The sequence below is a fragment of the Triturus cristatus genome, chromosome 8 (genome assembly GCF_964204655.1).
Source record: "Triturus cristatus chromosome 8, aTriCri1.1, whole genome shotgun sequence".
NCBI lineage: Eukaryota > Metazoa > Chordata > Amphibia > Caudata > Salamandridae > Triturus > Triturus cristatus.
Genome location: NC_140591.1, coordinates 1,095,564,848 through 1,095,584,644, shown reverse-complemented (window position 1 = coordinate 1,095,584,644; position 19,797 = coordinate 1,095,564,848). Strand labels below are relative to the sequence as shown.

Below are 19,797 nucleotides of genomic sequence, written 5' to 3'. Positions count from 1 at the left end.
TAGGCCAAGTGGAAATAATAGAGTTTTATAAGGCGGAGTTTAGATGAGGTTGTGACGGTTTTGGGAGCCATGAGGGCATCGCTCCAATCTGCGTCCTCTAGGGGACCCAGCCATCCCTCCCAGCGAGCCCGCAGCGAGCCTAAAGTGGTTGGGCCATTGTTCACCAGGGAGCGGTATATCCGAGACACCCCTCCTCGTTCCAGATTTCCCATCATGACCTGTCCTTCCAACGGGCTAAACTCTGGTAGAGATGTCCCTTTTGGGGCATGGGCAGCGAGGGCATTGCGGAGTTACAGGTACTTAAATAATTGGGAGGTGTGGAGGGTATGGCGTTGCTGCAAGTCAGGGAAGGCCCTGATGTGATTCCCCCCCCCCCACACATCCCCAAGGAGAGAAATCCAGACGTGGTCCCACTGCCGGAAGCCTGTGAGGGTCGCCGTCTCTCGCAACCATGTGCCCTGCCAGAGAGGTGTGTGTTGAGTGAGTCGCTTGTCCCAGCACGTGTGTCGCAAGACGGAGCGCCAGGCCACCAGGATGGCTCTTGTGATTTGTGGTATCACCTGTGGTATGGGAGCCCCATATAGGTAGGCTTGGATGTGCGAGAAGTCCATGTCTCTAAGTTCAGTCTGATACGCCGGGTCAGACCACCCCCCAGTGAACCAGTCATGGATGACGAGGAGCCTGGTTGCCAAACAATACAATATTTAAAGCTATTTTCTAAAAATATTTCAAACAGTTCTGCAGTGGGAATATTAGCTGCACAGTTAATGCCTTTGACTTGTCCACTTGCACCATTCAGCTATTCGGTTAAATGACAACAAAAGTAAAGCAGCCATACCAGTGTGCTGCCAAAGCCAAGGATATCGTCGGCATGCAAATAAAGTTTGGCAGCCCAATGACGAAGCATGTGATTTTTGCCTTTACAATGACAATGTGTCCCTTGGGAGAGGGACCAAGGCTTTTTTAGCCAGACCAATTTAATACCATTGGGTATCTGACTAGACTGAAAAATCATATCTCAGGCAGACCTTAATTATTAAAACGGGGGCTTTCAATTTCTAACTGCTTTCCTCTCTTGCTTCCTGGGTAACCTATCAACCTGAAATGCTCAGAGTCTGTGAGCGACGCTCTTCCAGCGAGGCTCCTGCTTTATGGCTGCATGCACAGTGCCCTTAACACTTTTGGTGTGGTTCCCTTCGTGATCAGCCCTATACTCAATTGACATTCTCCGTATGCCCCCAACCATTCACATGTGCTCCCTATCAGAGCTCACTCAGTGTCTTTAAGTGTGTGTAGCGATTAGTCCTGTCTCCAGGTCACCACCGATGTAGACGAAGCTGGAGGAAGGAAACTTTGTTTGTGCTCTTAGGATGGGGTGGACTGCCAAGTATGTGCGTCAAGGTGTCCTAGCCAGTCCCTACTGCATATGGCTGCTAGCAGCATAAGTTTGGGTGCGACTGGGGCTGGTGGACTCTGCTCCACCAGGGTGTCTCCTCACAGAAGTATCATCAAGAATACTGCCTTTTACAGTTTCAAAACCCTTCAGTGTCTCTCACTTCAGAGGGCTCTCAAGGGTGATATTGTTGAACATGCTCAACACAGTAAAGCTATTAACACACTGCCAAACTTAAGAAGGCTATATGTTTGAAGCAAGTGATTACACTTGATATTTTCCTCCACCGACTGTTGCCTAGAACCTCAGAGCACCTCCGGGAAGTGGGAAAAAAAAGTCCTCACAAAATGCAACTTTCAGTTAGGATATCTCAAAAACCGTTATTCATCGGGGCGTGGCCTGCAGCCAAGGAAGATGGCCGCACACTAAGAGAGCTGCGCTAGCATACCGCAGCAAATCACCCTAAATCCGGCATTATCCGTCGAAATATGGATACCTACCAGCGCGCAAAGTCGAGGAGAAGCGGCAGGCTGTCATCGGCGTTGTTTGAAGTCGACCACGAGAGTCTGGCTGCGGGGGTGTTGCGACCCGGACGGAGCATCCTGTAGCGAAAAAATGGCGCCCGCCCTCCCTGAGTGAGCGGGATTGGTAGCGAGGACGAACCCACTGCGCCGCTGTGGAGTGCAGATTGCGGCTTTCGGTTCAGGTGACAGTGGCGCGTGGGCGCTCCTCGAAGGCGATTACTGGCAGCGGAGTGCGCGCCGTGACTGGCGCTCTGTTGGACCGCCTGGGCCGAGACTGCTACGGATAGAACATGGCGCCCACTGCTGCGGAGCTGACAGCAGAGACCGGGATCGGCAGCGGGGCCCGGTAAGCTGTGAACGGGCGGCTGCGGGGCGATACACCGGTCGTAGTGCAGCACCATTGACGAGAGGTGCTGAGGCGTGCCCTGAGGAGAGCCCCGTGGGGGCGAGATCTTGGCGGTTCTAGCGGTGGCGGCCCGCCGAGGGACGGGGGCTTGCCGGCGCTCCTGAGGCCTGGAGTTTGCAGCAGCAGAGACGTCCGGGCGCAACAGTGCTGGGCCGCCAGGGCTGGCCTCTTGGATCTGTGGCCTGACAGTGAGTGGTGCTGGCGAAGACTGCGGGCAGGCGGGGGCAGAGACTGACACTTGTTACAGCGGGGCCCGGAGTGACGGGCCTCGTCGAGGCCTCTGCGCCATCAGACCCGGTGGATGTGAAGCCGATTGTGTTCGCCCATAGCCTGGGGCGAGTGTTGGAGTTGTGTTGCCTTGCGCCCTACCCCGCTTGGGGGCACGCCCAGAGGGAGCGGTGGAGTCGAGACACGCACCCCTGGAATACCGTAGAGTGTGCTGGGGCCTATCGGAGGGGCGTCCCTGGGTCCCCCTAGGGCCCATTTTAGTTCAGACTGCAATTGCGCTGATGGTCACGGCGCAGGACAGCATTGCCACTGGTGGACTGGGTTAAAAGAGGAGCTCCGCTAGCAGTGTACATTGGGGCGCTGGGGGGCCCCGGAGGTGACTGGGCCGGACGGGCCATTCCGTCAGCAGAAAGTGCGAGTGGAGCCCCAGGGGCAGCCGGGAAAGGCCTGTGGGCGGCTTGGATGTTGCTCGACCTCGGGGCCTGTTGCCGGACCAGGGATCTCCTCCTGACCTAGGTGCTTGACGCAGCCGGGGCGCCGGCCATACGGCAAGAGGTTAGTGCAGACTCTGGACGGAGGGGGAGCCCGGGTGGCTCTGGCGTCTGGTGTACCGATTGATTACTCTGGCGGGGCTTCAGTCATGGGCCGCAACAGGCTGACAGCGCAAGCCCAAACCAATCAAATTGACAAGTACACAGTTGCAATGGGCAGAGAGGAGGGCCATCATGGAGTGAGTCAGCACAGCGGGGCGGAGGATGACGGACCTGACCCATCGCTCCGAGACATCATGCTGGCAATTAAGGACATGCGTGGCACTATGGAGCCCAAATTAGACTCGGTCACGGAAGAGGTCAACTTGCTCCGCGCAGACTTCCGCAAGATGTCAGAAAAAGTGGCGGTGGCGGAGAGCGGTATTGGAAGTTTGCAGACCAAAATGAAGAGGCTGGAGGAGCAGGTCGCCTCACTTACCAAAAATCAAACTAACATTGTGGCTCGTCTGGAGGATCAGGAAGGTCGGGCACGACGCAATAACCTCCGCATCGTGGGGATTCCGGAGGGAATGGAGGGCCCGTCCATAGACTGTTTCATGGAGGACCTGATCCTCAATCACCTAAAGCCGAAACGTCTCTCCAATTTTTTTCTTTGTGGAAAGGGCTCACCGTGCGTTTGGGGGGGGGGGGGCACCCCGGCACCCCAGCACCCCAGCGCACCCCAGCGCACCATCATTGCCCGCATCCTGAACTATAGGGATCGCGATGCCATCCTGCAGGCATCGCGAGTGTCCGGAGATCTGCAGCTGGAGAACGCCACCATTCGTTTTTCCCTGACTTCACGTTGCCCGTCCAACGGCTGCGCAGATTCTTTGAGGGGGTCAAGAGAGCCCTTTGTGACCACGGTGTGAAATATATGATGCTATTCCCGGCGCGACTCAAAGTTATGGACGGCGAGAAGGCATACTTCTTTGATTCTCCGGCAGAGGCGAACGATTGGATGGAGGGCTGGCGAACAGTGGGCCGCCAGAGTGGTCCTCGTCGATCAGCTACTAATCGCATCGGTCAGGAAGTCCAGGCTAAACGCACACCGCCACGAGAAATCAGAGAGAGCGAGCAAACTCCTATAAAGTGACTGTAGTAGCTCAGGGCCGCACGGGGTGCTGGCTTAGTGAAGGCTAGGGGGGTGCTATACTGCCCGAGTCTGAGTATTTTCTTGGATGTTGGGCGGGTCGCTCTGAGGCGGTTTGCTTGTCACTCGGTTAAAGTTGCGATGTTGAGGTTTAATAGTTTTTACCTATGCCGGCAGGAGGTTTTTATATCCAGGCTTGGGAGGGAGGGAGGGATGGGCCTGGGGGGGGGAGAGGTGTGGTCCGTTGAATTATTCGAAATTGGGGTGTGCACTCCGGCAATCCAGTATGACTTTTTCTGCGGACTGCAGGTTCCCGTTTCCAAGTTTGGTTGACTCCGGGAAGATGGGGCGACAGGCACTATGCAAGTTGTATGGGTGGGTGGTTGGGGGCCCACTTAGCAGGGAGGGGGGGTCTGGTTTGGGGAGGTTAGGGTTGAGGGGTAGTTTGTTTAGCTCATGGCGGCTCACATTCAAATGTGTGGTTGGGGCATCAGGGGGGCAGGCATGGAAAGATGAGGATAGATCCGATGTACCATGGGACCTTGTATGGGCATGGGTGATCAGGCGCGGATAAGTAGCTGGATGTGGAACGTCAACGGTTTGGGCAATAAGATTAAGAGGAAACTAGTGCTGCAGCACGTGAAGCGACACTCCCCAGACTTAGTGCTCCTCCAGGAGACACACCTTCGAGAGAACAGGTGCAAGGCCTTAGACCGATTTGGATACAAGATGGTGGCTCACTCGGAGTTCACGTTCGGATCCAGGGGAGTGGGGATTCTTGTCTGAAACACCCTGCCTGTGGTCATCACCAGCACCTGGACGGAGGACTCTGGGTGTATGGCATCGGTGGCCGCTCGATGGGAGGAGAGGCTAATAGTTCTTAGCTCGTGTTACGTGCCACCTGGCCTGCATGCCTCGACGTTTAAGAAGCTGGGTTCGCACTTGACGGGCCTCCCCCAGGGAACGCTCGTGCTGCGAGGAGACACAAATGCGGTCATGGATGCCGACTACAATTGCTCTGGGGAGAGACTGGGCAATAGGGGGGGAAATGAGCCTTAGGGGCTTCGTTACAGCTATGGGCCTTAGTGACATATGGCGCTCACATCACCCCTCCCAAAGGCACTACACATTCTATTCAGCCAGACATGGATCCTTTTCCAGATTAGATCACATTTTCACGCAAGAGGACCGGCTGAGGGATTTTGCGGAACCGGGGAATCTCGGACCATTCCCCGGTAGGCGTGGTCCTGAGGGGGGCAGTGACCGCCAGGGCGGCCTTCCCTAGGCTAGACCCATGGCGCCTCAAGGATGACTCCATAACGGGTAAGCTACGGGAATGTTTTCAACAATACTTTGCTGAGAACCGGGGTTTGGTCGACTCCCAGCTCACTTTGTGGCAAGCGTATAAAACGGTCCTAAGGGGCCAGGCCCAAGCGCTGATTGGAGCCCAGAAGAAAGAGGAAGCGATGCAGATTTGGCAATTGGAACAGGAAATCGAAGACATGGAGCGAAGGGTCTGCGGGACTCCCTCGCCGGACCTAGTCCACACTCTAGCCCTCAAGCAGAAGAAACTTCGGTCGCTGGCCGAGGGCGAGGCCCGAGCCTACTCCCTTGCCAATCAACGTCGGATTTACGATGCGGGAGACAAGAGCATGAAATTGCTGGCGTGGCTCGAACGCAGAGATCGGGAGCGATCCTGGGTGGCGGAAGTGAAGCATGGGTCGGGGTCATTGGTGACTACGGGTGTTGCCATAACGGAGGCCTTTGCGTCCTACTACGTGGGGGTCTACTCCCCGATCTGCACCAGGACTGAGCTGGACTGCAAAGAGTTTCTGCGCGATTTTGCGCTTCCCACACTCTCAGGAGCAAACAGGCCGTCTGGAATCCGATCTAACTGGGGCGGAGCTCGGTGAAGCCCTCAACTCTCTTCAGGCAGGGAAAGCGCAGGGTCCCAACGGGCTCCCTGTTGAACTATATAAGAGTCAAGGTAGTGTGATTATCGACCCATTACGGCAAATGTTCCTTGAGGCCAGGGAGGTGGGAAAACTCCCGCCGGATCAGCGAGAAGCTACGATAGTTGTCATCCATAAGGCTGGGAAACCTGTACTCATCCTACCGGCCCATCTCGCTGCTAAATGTGGAGGCCAAGGTTTTGGCCAAAGCCCTGGCGACGAGGTTGCTGTTGGTCCTACCAGACCTAATCCACGTGGACCAGTCAGGTTTCATACCCCATAGGAGCACTTGGCACAATTTGAGAAGGTTATATGGGGTACTGTAAATGGCGGTGGGTGACGCTCAAATGGCCCTGATGGCATTAGACGCATCTATGGTCTTCGATAGTATTGAGTGGCCATATTTATTCATGGTTCTCCAGAGGCTGGGTTTTGTCCCGGTTTTCTGTAGTTGGGTGCGACTGTTGTATGAGCAGCCGTTAGCGAGAGTGAGGGTAAACGGAGCGATGTCCTGAACATTCCCCCTGAGCAGGGGGACCAGACAGAGGTGTCCCTTGTCCCCGCTTCTTTTCGCCCTGGCTCTCGAGCCGCTGGCGCACTGGATCAGGCGGGACAGGTCCTTCTGGGGCCTGGCGCTCAACGACTACTGGGAAGAGCGTATATCTTTATACGCAGATGATATCGTCCTATATATCGCCCGACCATTCCATTCGATTGCACAGGCGCTTCACGTCTTTGAGTTGTTTGAGAGCTACTCTGGCTTCACAATTAATTGGACCAAATCCCTCATTTATCCCCTTTCGGGTCCGCCACCAAGGATCCCGAAGGGTTGCCCGGCATCGATAGTGACAAACTGCTTCAGATATTTGAGGGTGTATGTCACCAAGGATAGGGCAGAGTTCTTTACCAAAAATCTTGAACCCCATTTGGCGTGGCTGGCATCTGATGTGTCCCACTGGAGGTCCTTACCTCTCTCCCTCGTTGGGCGTGCTGCGCTGTTCAAAATGTTGGCACTGCCGCGGCTTCTGTACGTCTTGCAGAATACACTGTACCCAGTCCCGAGCGGAATGTTTAGGCGCATATCTCAGTCTGTACGAACATTGTTATGGGAGGGTGGAAGCCCAAGAATAGCGATGCGAAAACTCACGAGAGGAGTGTACGACGGGGTCTGGCCCTCCCGGACGTCCAGTTGTATTACTGCGCTTCCCAACTGCAAGTGGTCAATGACTGGGTCTATGCACCAGGTTCAGAACCTGCCTATCGAGTGGATAGGTATGCTATGCCGGGAGGTACTTGCGAGCCACTCCTCTACTCACGACGGTTGCGAGGGGACCTGCCCTCGCACACTGGGTGGTTCTTCAATGCTGGCGGGAAGCTAATACATTTCTGGGGTGGGCTGGTACCCTGACAGGTAGGGCCCCTCTATGGGTAGGGGATCATCTGATAGAAGTTAAGGGGCTCGTGGGCTTCAGGAGCTGGAAATTAATTGGAATAGAATACCTGGGTGACCTGTGGAAAAGAGATGCCCCTAGATCCTTCGAATATCTTCAACTGGAATACCAATTGCATGACTCCCAGCATTTACCTTCGCCTTATGCATGCCCTGCGCTCCCATGTACGCCCTGACACTTCCGTTCCGCATGACCCGCTGGTGTCCCTGCAGGGAGAGATGGGAGGGAGATATCGGCCACCTTGAGGACGACGATTGGCAGGACGCCTTGCGAAGTTGCCAATGGCTTCTCCTCATGATCAAAGGACCCACAGATTGGTCCAGGTACCATGAGATCTGGTTGGCAATGGTAGCCGGGGTGGCGAAGCGCAATATTGCCAGTTGTTGGGGGGCACAGGCGCCCCCGCAGTGGGACCAGTGGCTCAGAGATCTGGACTGGTGCCAGAGGGCAGAGGAAATCATTTATAAGTCCAGGGGCTGTGTGAAAAAAATGGAAAAGGGTGTGGGGGCCGTGGCGGAGGTATCGGGCATCACGTGGTGGAGGGGGGGGTCAAGTGTGAGTATATCATTGTCCTGTTATGATGGCTTGCGTATGTACCATGCAGGGGTGTCATCCCCTATGCCTTGTGAATTTGGTTGTATTCTGTGTGAGACCATGAGCAAAGTTAATAAAAAGATTTTAAAAAAAGTTATTCATGTTCATTTTGTTTTCCGCATGTTGCTGAGGAAGTCTCCACTAGCCACGAAGAAGGGCAGTGAGAGGCCTACTGGGTCACGAAGTGGATTCGATACAGGCAATAAAGTGTCTCTCCTTTACCTCAGCCCCACCTATCTGGAGGATAATTTAAAACCTCCAGGCCCCTGCTGCTTCCTCCTCAAAATGGCTTCTCCTTTAGTGGGGCTGTGGACCTGCACCTCTTGCCCAGCTATGATGCTCTCTTGACAAGGGGTGACTTAAACCCCAGAGCAGCACATCGTGGGCCTTTGGCAGCAGACCATGCTTTGTGCTGTCACTCTTTCACCAGCCACCCATATCAAAGCAGACCCTTTTTGGATGGTAGTTCCAAATGGTAGGAGCCCATGGTGCTCTCACTTTGAGTGGTCGGTCCAGTATGCACCCCAGGGCATAGTTCACTTACTAAAAGACCAACATCACAATACTTGGAAGAAGTCCAGTGACAGTCCAGAGATGCAAGTCATGAGCAGGCATCTCCCAGACTTCTGACTGGGGTCAAACAGCACAGCTGGCATTCCTCTTTCTCCCAATCCCCGTTCTCCTGCTCACAAAGTTATAAAGAGATGTGAAGAATTGTCATAGATGAGTTCTCCCCTAATCTAATATTGCCAAATCATTCATCCACTGAAATATTTTATTATTATGGTTTCAGTCAACGGAGTGTTATTCCTCTGTGTTCCATACAGGGACATTTACAAATTGGCTCTAGCATATGTTCTGATCAGCTCTGCCATACTGATCTCTACCCCTAGATCTCCTCCTTCCCAGTAAATCTTCAGATTGGCCCCAGGTGCACTGGAGACTAGAGTCACCCTCTTTTTTTTTTTTTTTTTTCTTTTTTTTTTTTCAAGCTGAGGGAACCTGCTGACCTAATTCAAAGAAGGTGGAACTATCGGCCTGTGGAATTCATAATCCCACCTTTTCCTCCAGCAGCAGAACATAATTTATCCCGAAATGTGGCCTATTGTCTAACGGGCCTTTAATCTCCCAGCTGGAGCACATCATTAGCTGTACTCAACCTGGTCACATCAAGGGCCAGTGTAATTACTGTGAGACTCAGTAAACTGAATTCACACGTGTATATGAAGGAATTCAGCTAGAGTGAAATAGACCTTAAATCAGAATTTTAGACCCATGCAAATATATGCTGAATATCATTTCTAAATTCTGTTGCATTTGCCATCAAATGTTATACTTTAATGCAAATTAGACAAAGTGTACACTGTAAATCTTCAGCTCTTAACCTTTATTCAAATGTAATGCTGCATTCCCTTTGAAAACCAAATTGATTATAAGGCTGTATCCTCCCAATGCGTATTACTACACGCAATTTAGACTCTGTCATACACCAGCAAGCCTAACTGGCCCCAGTGCACAGACTCTGAAAACAGTCTTCCTCACTAAGCCTTCAGGTATACACAAGTGAATACAAATTAACTCTTGCAGATGGCACATGATATCATAATTAAACTGCAGTAATCAAATACTCTTACACTGTAATTTCTCAAATAGCTTATTGATATTAAAATATGTCCAAGAACAGGATGATAGGTCCATATTCCATGCATCGTACATAGAATAAAGTACCTATAACTATGCATTGAAGGTTCTGTGAAGCTACAGGCACGATCTTCGACACCCAGAGACAAGCCACCTTGTTACAATCCCATGCTCAAAATGTGTAGGTATTTTTCAAAATGCTGAAAATGACACAGGACTTCCATGTAAAGGTTTCAGTGACTGACTCGAGTCAGAATGTAATCTTCTGAGTTTTGCAATTACCTTTTCCCCTCTGCAGAGTGGTGGTTAGTGGTCCTGACAAACCTATAATTGAAAAAAACTGCCAAGGACAACCAGATTAATACTTGAAAGCAGATGCTTGGCTCATCACCTCTTTGGAAATCCTGCCAACAATAGTTCTTTTAATGTGCATTATTTAGTATGACTCTATAAACATGAGCTGAGACGAAATTTTTGTTTTACATTATTTTGTACTACATTTTTGTTGCCTGCCCATCTTCTTTCTTTTCAAATAGAGGCATATATCATTACTCTGAATTTGACATGGAATTCTTTGACTTGAGGTTCCAATGAAAAATGCCCTTTAATGGCCTGCTTAATTATTTTCCCTACATTCACAAAGTGATCAATGTGCTTCAATTTTTTCTTTCAGTCCATATCTGTTTATTTAAAAATATATAAGTAATTTATCACTAATTCTTTTTCTGGCAGAAAGGTTGTTGGAAATGGGATCATGTCAGAAAAAAGGCAGGAGGAAAGCCAAAAGTTCAGGGATGACCCTGCAAAAAGGGCCAAGTCCAACACAACCCCCTTCCGGCCAAAATGCTGGGCAGACCAATCGCCACCTTGATGGAGTTACCTGCTTTGGGCGATGGAACACAGACGCGGGCCCGCAACTGATGGGGAGCACTCTAGTTCTATGCCATTCTGAGCTACCTCACTGGTACTCCCTAGTTGTCCGCGACCAGACCCTAGGCCATCCAGATATCTCCGGTCCTTGCCATCTCACAGAGTGGGGGCAGTAACCCCTGGCACATATTAACCATTTTCCACTCTTCCTCTCATCAGTGCAGTTCTAAACTGCCCCTGATCCTCCAACCTAGGGTCCGCACCCTCAGGCTGACCAGAGGTCACGGACGAGGCTCTCCTCCCCCCTACCTCTCCTTCTGGGGTCCTGCACTCTCCTCCTTGGAGAGGCACCCTCAGAATACAACTCTCCCACCAGTTCAGGACCTCTCTACAGCAACTGGTCTCCCCACCTAGGGTCTAAACCCTCCGGTTGCACCGGGCTCAGAGGCGAGGAATCCCTCCCTTTGCACCCCCTTCCAGAGTTCTTCAGCCTCTCACCTGGAGTGGTACCCCTAGGAGACAAAACGGTAGGGACACTGATTACAGATTCCCTTCCCTCCAGGTCAGGGAGAACCTGAACCTGGCCTCCCAACCAAGGGACTAAACCCTGCGGTTGAACACTTGCCTGGCACACCAGGAAATCCGGGGGCACACACAGCTTCCCCCTGAGGGTAACCTATACCTCATGTGTTGCGTGACAGTCTGTCTGGCGCAGATCTCCCGACCCCTGTCCATCTGACAGTGCACGAAGACCCCCTAGAACAGAAGTGGCGTCACCATGCTCACTCCTAGGGGACTCAGCCCTTCTGGCTTTCCCCTGACCCACTGGTTCTCCCACTGGGGAACACATCTTCCTCTCACCCCTCCATCTGAACTTCTGCACCCTCCACTTAGGAGCGGCACCGCCAGACACCAGAACCACTGGAGCTCCGTTTACAGACGCTCTAGGTTCTCCTGACACTAGGAGATCCCCCTCAGATGGCCTACTAGTACAGCCTAGGCCCCCAACCTGGTGTTCCCTTAGGGAACCCCCTAGGCCCTGAGATTGGGTTTTGGACACCTTGGGACACAGCCCACACTCACTCCTTCGCTGAGGCAGGACGTGAGCCCCTACACCCCTCCCACTACATCGAGACCTAGCTGGGCTACTCTGAACCTCTCCTACCACTCTGGGCTGGAAGATACCTGAGCCACTCCTTTTAAGATCACTCCCCAATTCCTCTTCAGACCCTCTGGCACTCACCCAGAGGTCTGCCTCCCATGCAAGCTCCCTGGGATCAGAGAATCTACACTCCAACAGGTGTTGTTGCAACCCCGGAAAACAATTACTGAACATGTGCTCTCTGACAAACAGATTGAACAGCCCTTAAAATCATTTGCCGTGCTACCCATCACCCAATCTTCCAGTGCATCACAACACTCATCCACAAACTCCTCCCAAGACTGGTGAGACAGTTTCCTTCTGCCCCTGAACCTCAGCCTATACCCTTCAGGTGTGACACCCTCTTCCTGGGAACTAGGTACCATACTCTGAGCTCTGGGAGTGGACGCTTCCACACTGGATACTCTATTGCTGCCACCACTAAACCCCACCCTCACTGGTGAATCCAGACCACTAAAACTACACTCCGGGGATAATCTACCCTCCAGTGCTAGTTTCTCCCTGGCGAAGGTCCTCTCTGCCTCCGCCATCCTCTCCTGCGCTAAGACCCTCTCAGTCTCTAGCTTTTCCTCTTCAAGGCCCAACGCCTTGAGACTCAGCTCCTGGTCCAACAAGGCCTTTTTCTCCTCCAAACCCAGCCGTGCTATCTCCTTGGCATACTCCGACTGGAGCGTGTCCAAAGCCAGCTGATGCTCCCTTTCTTTCCTCCTATCCACCGACTCCTCCGGGGACAGGGAAAGGGATGGGGCACTGCCCCCGGCACTGGACCCAGCAAGGGACTCCCTATCTATGGGGTCCTCACTACCTACTGGCATCCCTGCCCTGTCATTTTCTACCTCCTGTGCATACTCTTCAGGACCTCCCTCAAAACCACCAATTGGGTATGCAGCGGGGTAATCTGAAAGGTCCCCCCAGGGCTTTAAGGGTTCTACCCTGCAGAGGGCTTCATAGAGGAGCAGTTTTCTGAGGATGTTACCCACTATTGGTTTTCCCCTCTTTCTGCAGAATTCCTCTAACTCCTCCCGGGTGTACTCCAAAATGTCATCCTCGTTATAGACTAACCCCATCTTGGCAAGATACACAACCCACAGTGGAAAAGGAGAACACAATTTTAAAAAATTAAATTTTTAGGAGAAATCAAAATCAGGAAAAATAATCCCCAAACCTGTGATTATCTAAATGCAGAGTTTGTAGTGCAACCAGTTGTTGCTGTGGTACTGCGCAAACGCAAGTCCTATCCTCACCGCTGACAACCAATGTTAGAAATGTGATTTCTGGTTGGCTAGGGCATGCGCCTAAGCAAGGCAGAAACCACCACTCTAGCCAGGGCAAGGGAGTTACACGCTGAAGATAACCCCTGCTTACCCCCTTGGTAGCTTGGCACGAGCATTCTGGCTTATCCCAGAGGCAATGTGTAAAGCATTTGCCCAACACACGCACACAGCAGCAACACACTAGGCACACCACAAAAGAAACTCCACACAAGGTTATATCAAAAGAATTGCCTTTGTATTATCCAAAACACATTAGAATCATAATCACACATATACACTGTGCCAACTGAAACTAGGCAATATTCACAGGGGATTATATACACAGGACACCGCCAATGGGGCCACTGTCAGAACTTTAGAAAACACAAGTAGCACAAATGAAACACAACCAGTAATTACTGGTACAATAATGACCTCGGCATTACCACCTGTAACATAAATGTATTATGTCTGCATCGCAGTAGGTATAAAACACATTAGGCCCAAGCCTCATAAGCACCCTCTGTAGGCTTCACATTAGCATAAACACATTATGCATAAATAACATGGGCATAAATCACATTTGGCAATCCTCATATTAGGCATAAACACATTATGCAGTTTCGTAGAGCCTGGCGCTCTACCAATATCGCCAACCTGTCCCCAGGCCAACTGGCCTTCTCTGGGGCTCAAATGCCCTTTGTCCAGAATGTCCGGGCATAATTGTAGTGCCTCTCAAGTAGCCCTCTGGCTGCCAATGCAGCGAAAACACTGCGCTGGGGCGTGGTTTGCAACTTGCCCCCTCCTCATCCTGAAGCAAAATGCCCCCGTGTTGCAGCTGCCTACGTTCCTGCAGTGCAGCTGGGGAAAGGAGCCCTGGCACAACTGTGCCCCTTAAGCCACTCTGGGACTCCTTAAGCAAAAGGTGCCCCTCTCGTAGTAGCACTGGCACTAACAGTGCCTTTGAAGCCCCGCTCGGGGACTTAGGGATCCAAAACTGGCCCAACAAGAAGCAAGTCCTGGCACTCTTCGTTCCTAGGGAGCCCCGTTCACTGGGCTCCTCCTCGTGCCATCTCTTGGCACCAACATTACCCAGGCTTCAGCCCACTCACCGGGGCTGCTCGGGTGCTCCGTGTAGACACCTCCTGTCTTCTCTTCAGGCCAGCGGTTACGCACCACGATGTGCTCTGCAGGCCCTGCTATCAGGATCCCTCGGAATCTGATCCAATCTCCCCACGGGAGCCGTCAATGCCCGGGGACTTGCCTCTCTCTCTCTCTCTCTCTCTCTCTCTCTCCCTCTCTCTCTCTCTCTCCTTGCGGCAGATAGGAGCCTGCACGGCTCTGACTCCTTTCGTGGCACGCGGGGCTTCCCTCACCGGCAACGGGTGCCCCGCCTCACGTCGGGCACCGTATTGCCTGACTTCCCCTGGGAGGCAGGAAGAGCCCACGAAGCTCCGTCTCCACTGCCGGCCTGCCCGCCTACATCCAGGAAATCCTTGCCTGTCTTCCTGGTCGGCTGTGCGTCTCCTCTCCGGCCGAAAAGTGCGGGGTAGGCTCCCGCTTGTAAATACACGCAATTGCAGGGTGGGCTCCCTCTGACAGAAGCACCAAAAATGCTGGGTGGGCTCCCTCTGTACAAGGACACAAATGCGGGGTGGGTTCCTGCTCAGCAGGTCTAAACGCGGGGTGGGCCCCCGCTATCTCTGGTAATGCCTGGGGGGAATCCCCACGTCGGGATTCCCTCAAAATACGATGCAGCACGACCACCTGGTACACAACAGCGGGGTGGACTCCCGCTTCTCTTGCAGGCACGGGTGAATCCTCCACACGTTGCAGCCTCGTGCTGCTGGCCACCAGCACTCCTGGATTAAAAAATATAGCGCTCTCGAGGCGCTAAGCCCAAAGTCCCAGGAGCACAAGGCTTGGCCCAGGCAGGCCAGCTCACAGGACCCTCCAGCAGGGAGGCAGTTCCTCGTGGCGGTCCCTTCAGGGGCCCAGCAGCAGCAAGTCCCCCCCCCCCCCCCCCCCCCCCCCAAGTCACAAGGAAGCACAATTCATGGGGTCACAGCCCCAGTATATATACATCATTTTCCTCTTTGTTCTGCCCTGGCACAGGGCTTGGGGGAACTAGTCTCAACTGGTTCTGGGGGGTGTTGAAGCACTCTGTTTACAGTGCTCACACCCTCCTTAGTCAGATGGGGTCTCGGTCCTCAAACCACCACAGAAGGGCGGAGCCAGCATTCACTCAGGCAGGCACAGACCTATTCAGGGTCTGGGGACTACTCTCACTACTCCAAATGCAGATCCCCTATTCAGACTAGCGCTGACCCACCCTGCCCTCCCTGGAGTCGCGCACACCTCACCAGCCCCTGTTACTCCAGAGCCAGACATGCAATACACATCAGACTGGCAGACACACAGCACACAGAAATGCCAACTTCTAAAAGTGCCATTTCTAAAATGGTGTTCCTAAATCTGCTCACACCATTACGCAGCATTTATTATCACTATTCCAAACATACCAAATTTGACAACGCTGCTCCTCTCATATCAGGAATTACCACTTAAACACTTATCAGGGAATCCTCAATGCATTCCTATGGGATGGCAGCCTCACAGCAGTTAGATACCAAAATGGCTGTTTGTCACTACCAGGACATGTCACGCACTTAAGGTACATGTCCTACCTTTTACCTACAATGCACCCTGCCCATAAGGCTAGCTAGGCTTACCTTAGGGGTGACTGATATGCAGTAAAAACGGGGGTCACAGACATGGCACACACTTTAGGTTCCACGCCACGGCGGCAGTAACACTGCGCACAGGCCCTGCAATGACAGAGGCCTGAGACAGGTTTGAAAGCCCACCAGTAGCATTTAATTAACCAGCCCCGGGTATCTGAGATATCACTTTACAAGGGACTGACACGTAAATTAAATATGTCAAACCGGTGTAGACCAATCTTACCATGTTTACCATAGAGAGCACACACACCTTACACTGGACAGCAGTACTAAAGTGCCCAGAGTCCTAGAACCACCAACACCATGTCCGAAAAAAAGCTAGTAGGAAAGCCAAAAGATGACCCCGCAAAAAGGGCCAAGTCCAACAAAGGTACATTGATGAAGGTGTTCTGATATTATAACAGTACTGTTACCAATAATAGTGCTACTCTGTCTTTTTGATAAAGGCCGGTCTGATTTCATGGTGTTACTGTTGCATTCAGTAGAAGAATGTGGGTCGATATGAGTCGATGGAGGAGTTAGTTGTGGACCTTTGCATTGTGCTACAGCCAATATTCTCAGATGATTAGAATGACATTAACACTCCTTTATCTATATTTTTCTAGGGCAGCAATTTGAATTCGTATTATGACCAGAAGGACTACATGGTGCGCTGCGTCCATTACTGGAAGAAGATTTTGCCGCTATTCGATCACATCAAGCAGAAGAAGAATATTCCGGAACCCATTGACCCATTGTTCAAGCACTTTCACAGCCAAGATATCCCGGTATTACCTCAAATTAAATGTAGTGGTGACTCTTGATTTCTACATAATGTGTGGACTGAAGTAAAGTTTTTAAAGATCCCCTAAACTAAGTTGGATGCTGCCCAGATGTTTTCATAACTGAACTCTAAAAACGTTTCTATTTTATTTAAATACATTAAGTTTTATGACCAAGCAAGCCATTTTTTAGGCCACAATATTAAGTGTATTTCTTTTACAGCTTTGAAAATTATGCAATGGAGTGTACAAATGTTGCATTACTGGTCATCAGTCTGACTACTTTATTCATCTGAAATGTTTGTGTTTATTATAATAGATTCATGAAGTATCCAAATATGAAGAGGAGGCACGCATAGCATTTGCATCATTGGATGTGGTTGACGGCAGATTTGATGATGCAATAAGGACCTTTGATGAAATAAAGAATGTGGTGTCCTATTGGAATCTTGCACGTGTAAGCATGGATAAAATGTTTTAATATTTTTGTACTAGGTTGATTGAAAGCTCTGCAGTGAATCTTTTCTTCATCGTATAGTTTTTATCAACTGTGGCTAGCGGTCCCAAGCACGTAGAATTGTTGAGCTTCTATTTCAAATTTTGGGCAAGCCATTGAAGTTGATTCAAATTTTCTGCTCTTTTTTGTTCAAAACCATTACGGGCATGAGTTTCAGTCACAGTCTCTGAAATAATGTTACCAGTTCAAATAGCAGCTAATCATTGGGGTAGCCCTCTCAGCTATTTTTTCTTTCTCCCTTTTATGACACTCGAAGTCCGTCTTTTTCAAGGCTCTCAAACCATCTGCAGTCTGATACTTGCCTATTAACATCTCTGTGTCCATTCCTAGAGGCATCTAAACGTGATGCATCCACTCATGTGAAATCCTCTCTAACAGTATCCAAACACTTTAGATTTTGATACTCTATATTGGGCTAATTAAAAATACAACACCAAATCTACGGATTTCAAGGTCACGTGAATATATTCTTACGCCAATATTTAAAATAACTTTACAAGGATTAATGTAGCTGATCTTGGGAGCACATGTTCCATACAAACCATGCTTGCTTTCGGCCTGTAGCAGTGTTGAACTTAGTAGTGCTAGTCAGGAATTCTTCACAGATGGCAGTGTGTATAGAACACCATAAATCCCAATACCCTTTGAGCTGATTTATAAACAGTGAAAGTTATTGTAATTCATTTAACTTAATGTTCCACTGTTTTGTATTTATGGATTAAGGCTGAATGTGTCTTTTAAAAAATGATAGGGGGCCTTGCATTTTAATGCCTATAGGAGAGTATGTTCCATCCCATCTGTCAAACTTGTGAATTCTACATGTTGAGTTACTGAGTGAATAAAGCATACAATAACAATCACATATGTTCTTCAGAATCAGTGCTGTGGAGAAAACGCCTATAAGTACAGTTCTTTTTTTGAAAAGATGGTTGAGGTTTACATGCATAGCCCATGATGGAATGAAAGGTGTAAAATGTTTTCTCTGCATACTGTTGTGATTACACAAAGACAAATGAAAATCGCAGTTGATGGGCCTATCAATGTGTAATTTTGACAGAAAGAAGGCTTCTGAGTTTAATGCGTGTGCCTTTCACTCCCACTCCAACAGTCTTTTCACTTATTTCTGGACCTGGTTACGTTGTTTTATGAGAAGTGCTGTATGTTCTGTTTCAGTCAAATACCTCAGGTCTTTGGGTGTTGTCAACCTTTCTTTTTTTTGTATTGTTCCTAGTATCATCAATTTTAAACAATTAAATGTACCTTCCTATGAAACACATGTGGGTAATAAATTACCAGCAGTTGTATGATACCTGGTTCTTGGTCACCAAAGTTGGTTCTTAACAGTGGATATCAGAACATGTAGTTTAGTTTCTGTGGTGCCAGGTGATAACGCCTTAAGAGGGAATTAGGTTATGATAGGCAGTAGTGGGACACAGAGCACGCTTATACAGTTGTTCCGCAAATCTTAGTGGGCGGCAGTCACCTGATAATTTTGCAGTTTTACTGTCTTTAAAAAATAAAAACTTTTGTGAGTCATCAGAGGGCCTCTCGTTTATAGTTTTAATACTACAGTATATGCACAAGACTATTAGATAGTGTATGTGGGTTACTGTATCACTTTGAAGGGTCACTGCATCAAATTCCAGGATATTTGCTCAAGGATAGTAATGGACAAATGATGTAGTCGGGCAGTTTGTCTCTTTTTAAAAAAAAATGTTGCTTCCTTTACAGATCTTTCAGAGAAAAGCCGAAGACATTAAAAATGATGCAATCTCAGCAGAGGAGCAAGATGATTGTACAAACTGTTTGCAGAAAAGCAAGATGTATTTGTCTAAGATCATAGATGAAAGTTTTGCAGACTCCAGCGTTGCCGAGAAGGTGATGTTGAGACTATCTTACGTTTATTTTTATTTGGCTTTGTTTCTGTAGATCTACAGTCCTGAAATCATTTTGTGTATGGATTGGGAAATTCTCAATGAAGGCGTCACTGCCAGTAATTTTATCTCCTTGTTGCTTGTTTAAATCCATTACCTTGCAGCATATAGTATAATACATTATCCTCCATGTCTAACCTTCACTTTTTCTTAACCATCTCCTAAGATGTCAGAGATGTAACAGTAGCTGTGAGACAGTACCGTATAAAATTATGAGGCCACAATAAATTCTAATGAAATGGGAGCCTGTTTAAAAATCAAATAGTAAATAGAGCAGCAACTAGTAACAGGGAGAACTGCAGAGGAAACAAGTGCACTGAAAAGAATCTTGCCAGCAGACTGATCTGATTTCTCTGCTTTTAAGGGAACGAGATAGTGTCTGTCTCAGTGGACAATGAGAAATTGTATTTCCTCAGGAGACTCAAAATGTGTAAAGTAATTTTGAAATGCCTACCAAATACGCATAACTCATTTTAGGCATTTAACACCTAAACCAGGATTCTGAGTTAAGTGTTGTTGCTGATACTTGCTGTGTTTTTGTAAAGTGAAAATGTAAGCTTTGTGTCTGTATAGAAAATTAGCATGTTTTGTTTTAAAAAGTGTTGTTATTAGAACACTTGAGAACAAGGTGTCAAATGTTACTCTTAACAGTTGAATTCTTCCGCTTTCAGAGAGTTGTCTTCTTTGAATGTAAGTTTTCACATGGTCTATTTGTTCCTTTCTGGTAAAGTACATGTTCAAGCA

The 19,797-nt window shown here is 49.7% G+C and overlaps 1 protein-coding gene across 1 annotated transcript in view; it reads left to right on the top strand.

Moving 5' to 3' along the window:
• Positions 1 to 19,797, top strand: part of LOC146805425 (E3 SUMO-protein ligase RanBP2-like) — a 427,039-nt gene that overhangs the window by 150,701 nt on the left and 256,541 nt on the right. Inside the window, exons 13-15 of the mRNA XM_085622638.1 lie at positions 16,447 to 16,608; positions 16,922 to 17,059; positions 18,851 to 18,997. Of these exons, the coding sequence (XP_085478764.1) occupies positions 16,447 to 16,608; positions 16,922 to 17,059; positions 18,851 to 18,997 (447 nt within the window). The remainder of the gene's footprint in view (positions 1 to 16,446; positions 16,609 to 16,921; positions 17,060 to 18,850; positions 18,998 to 19,797) is intronic.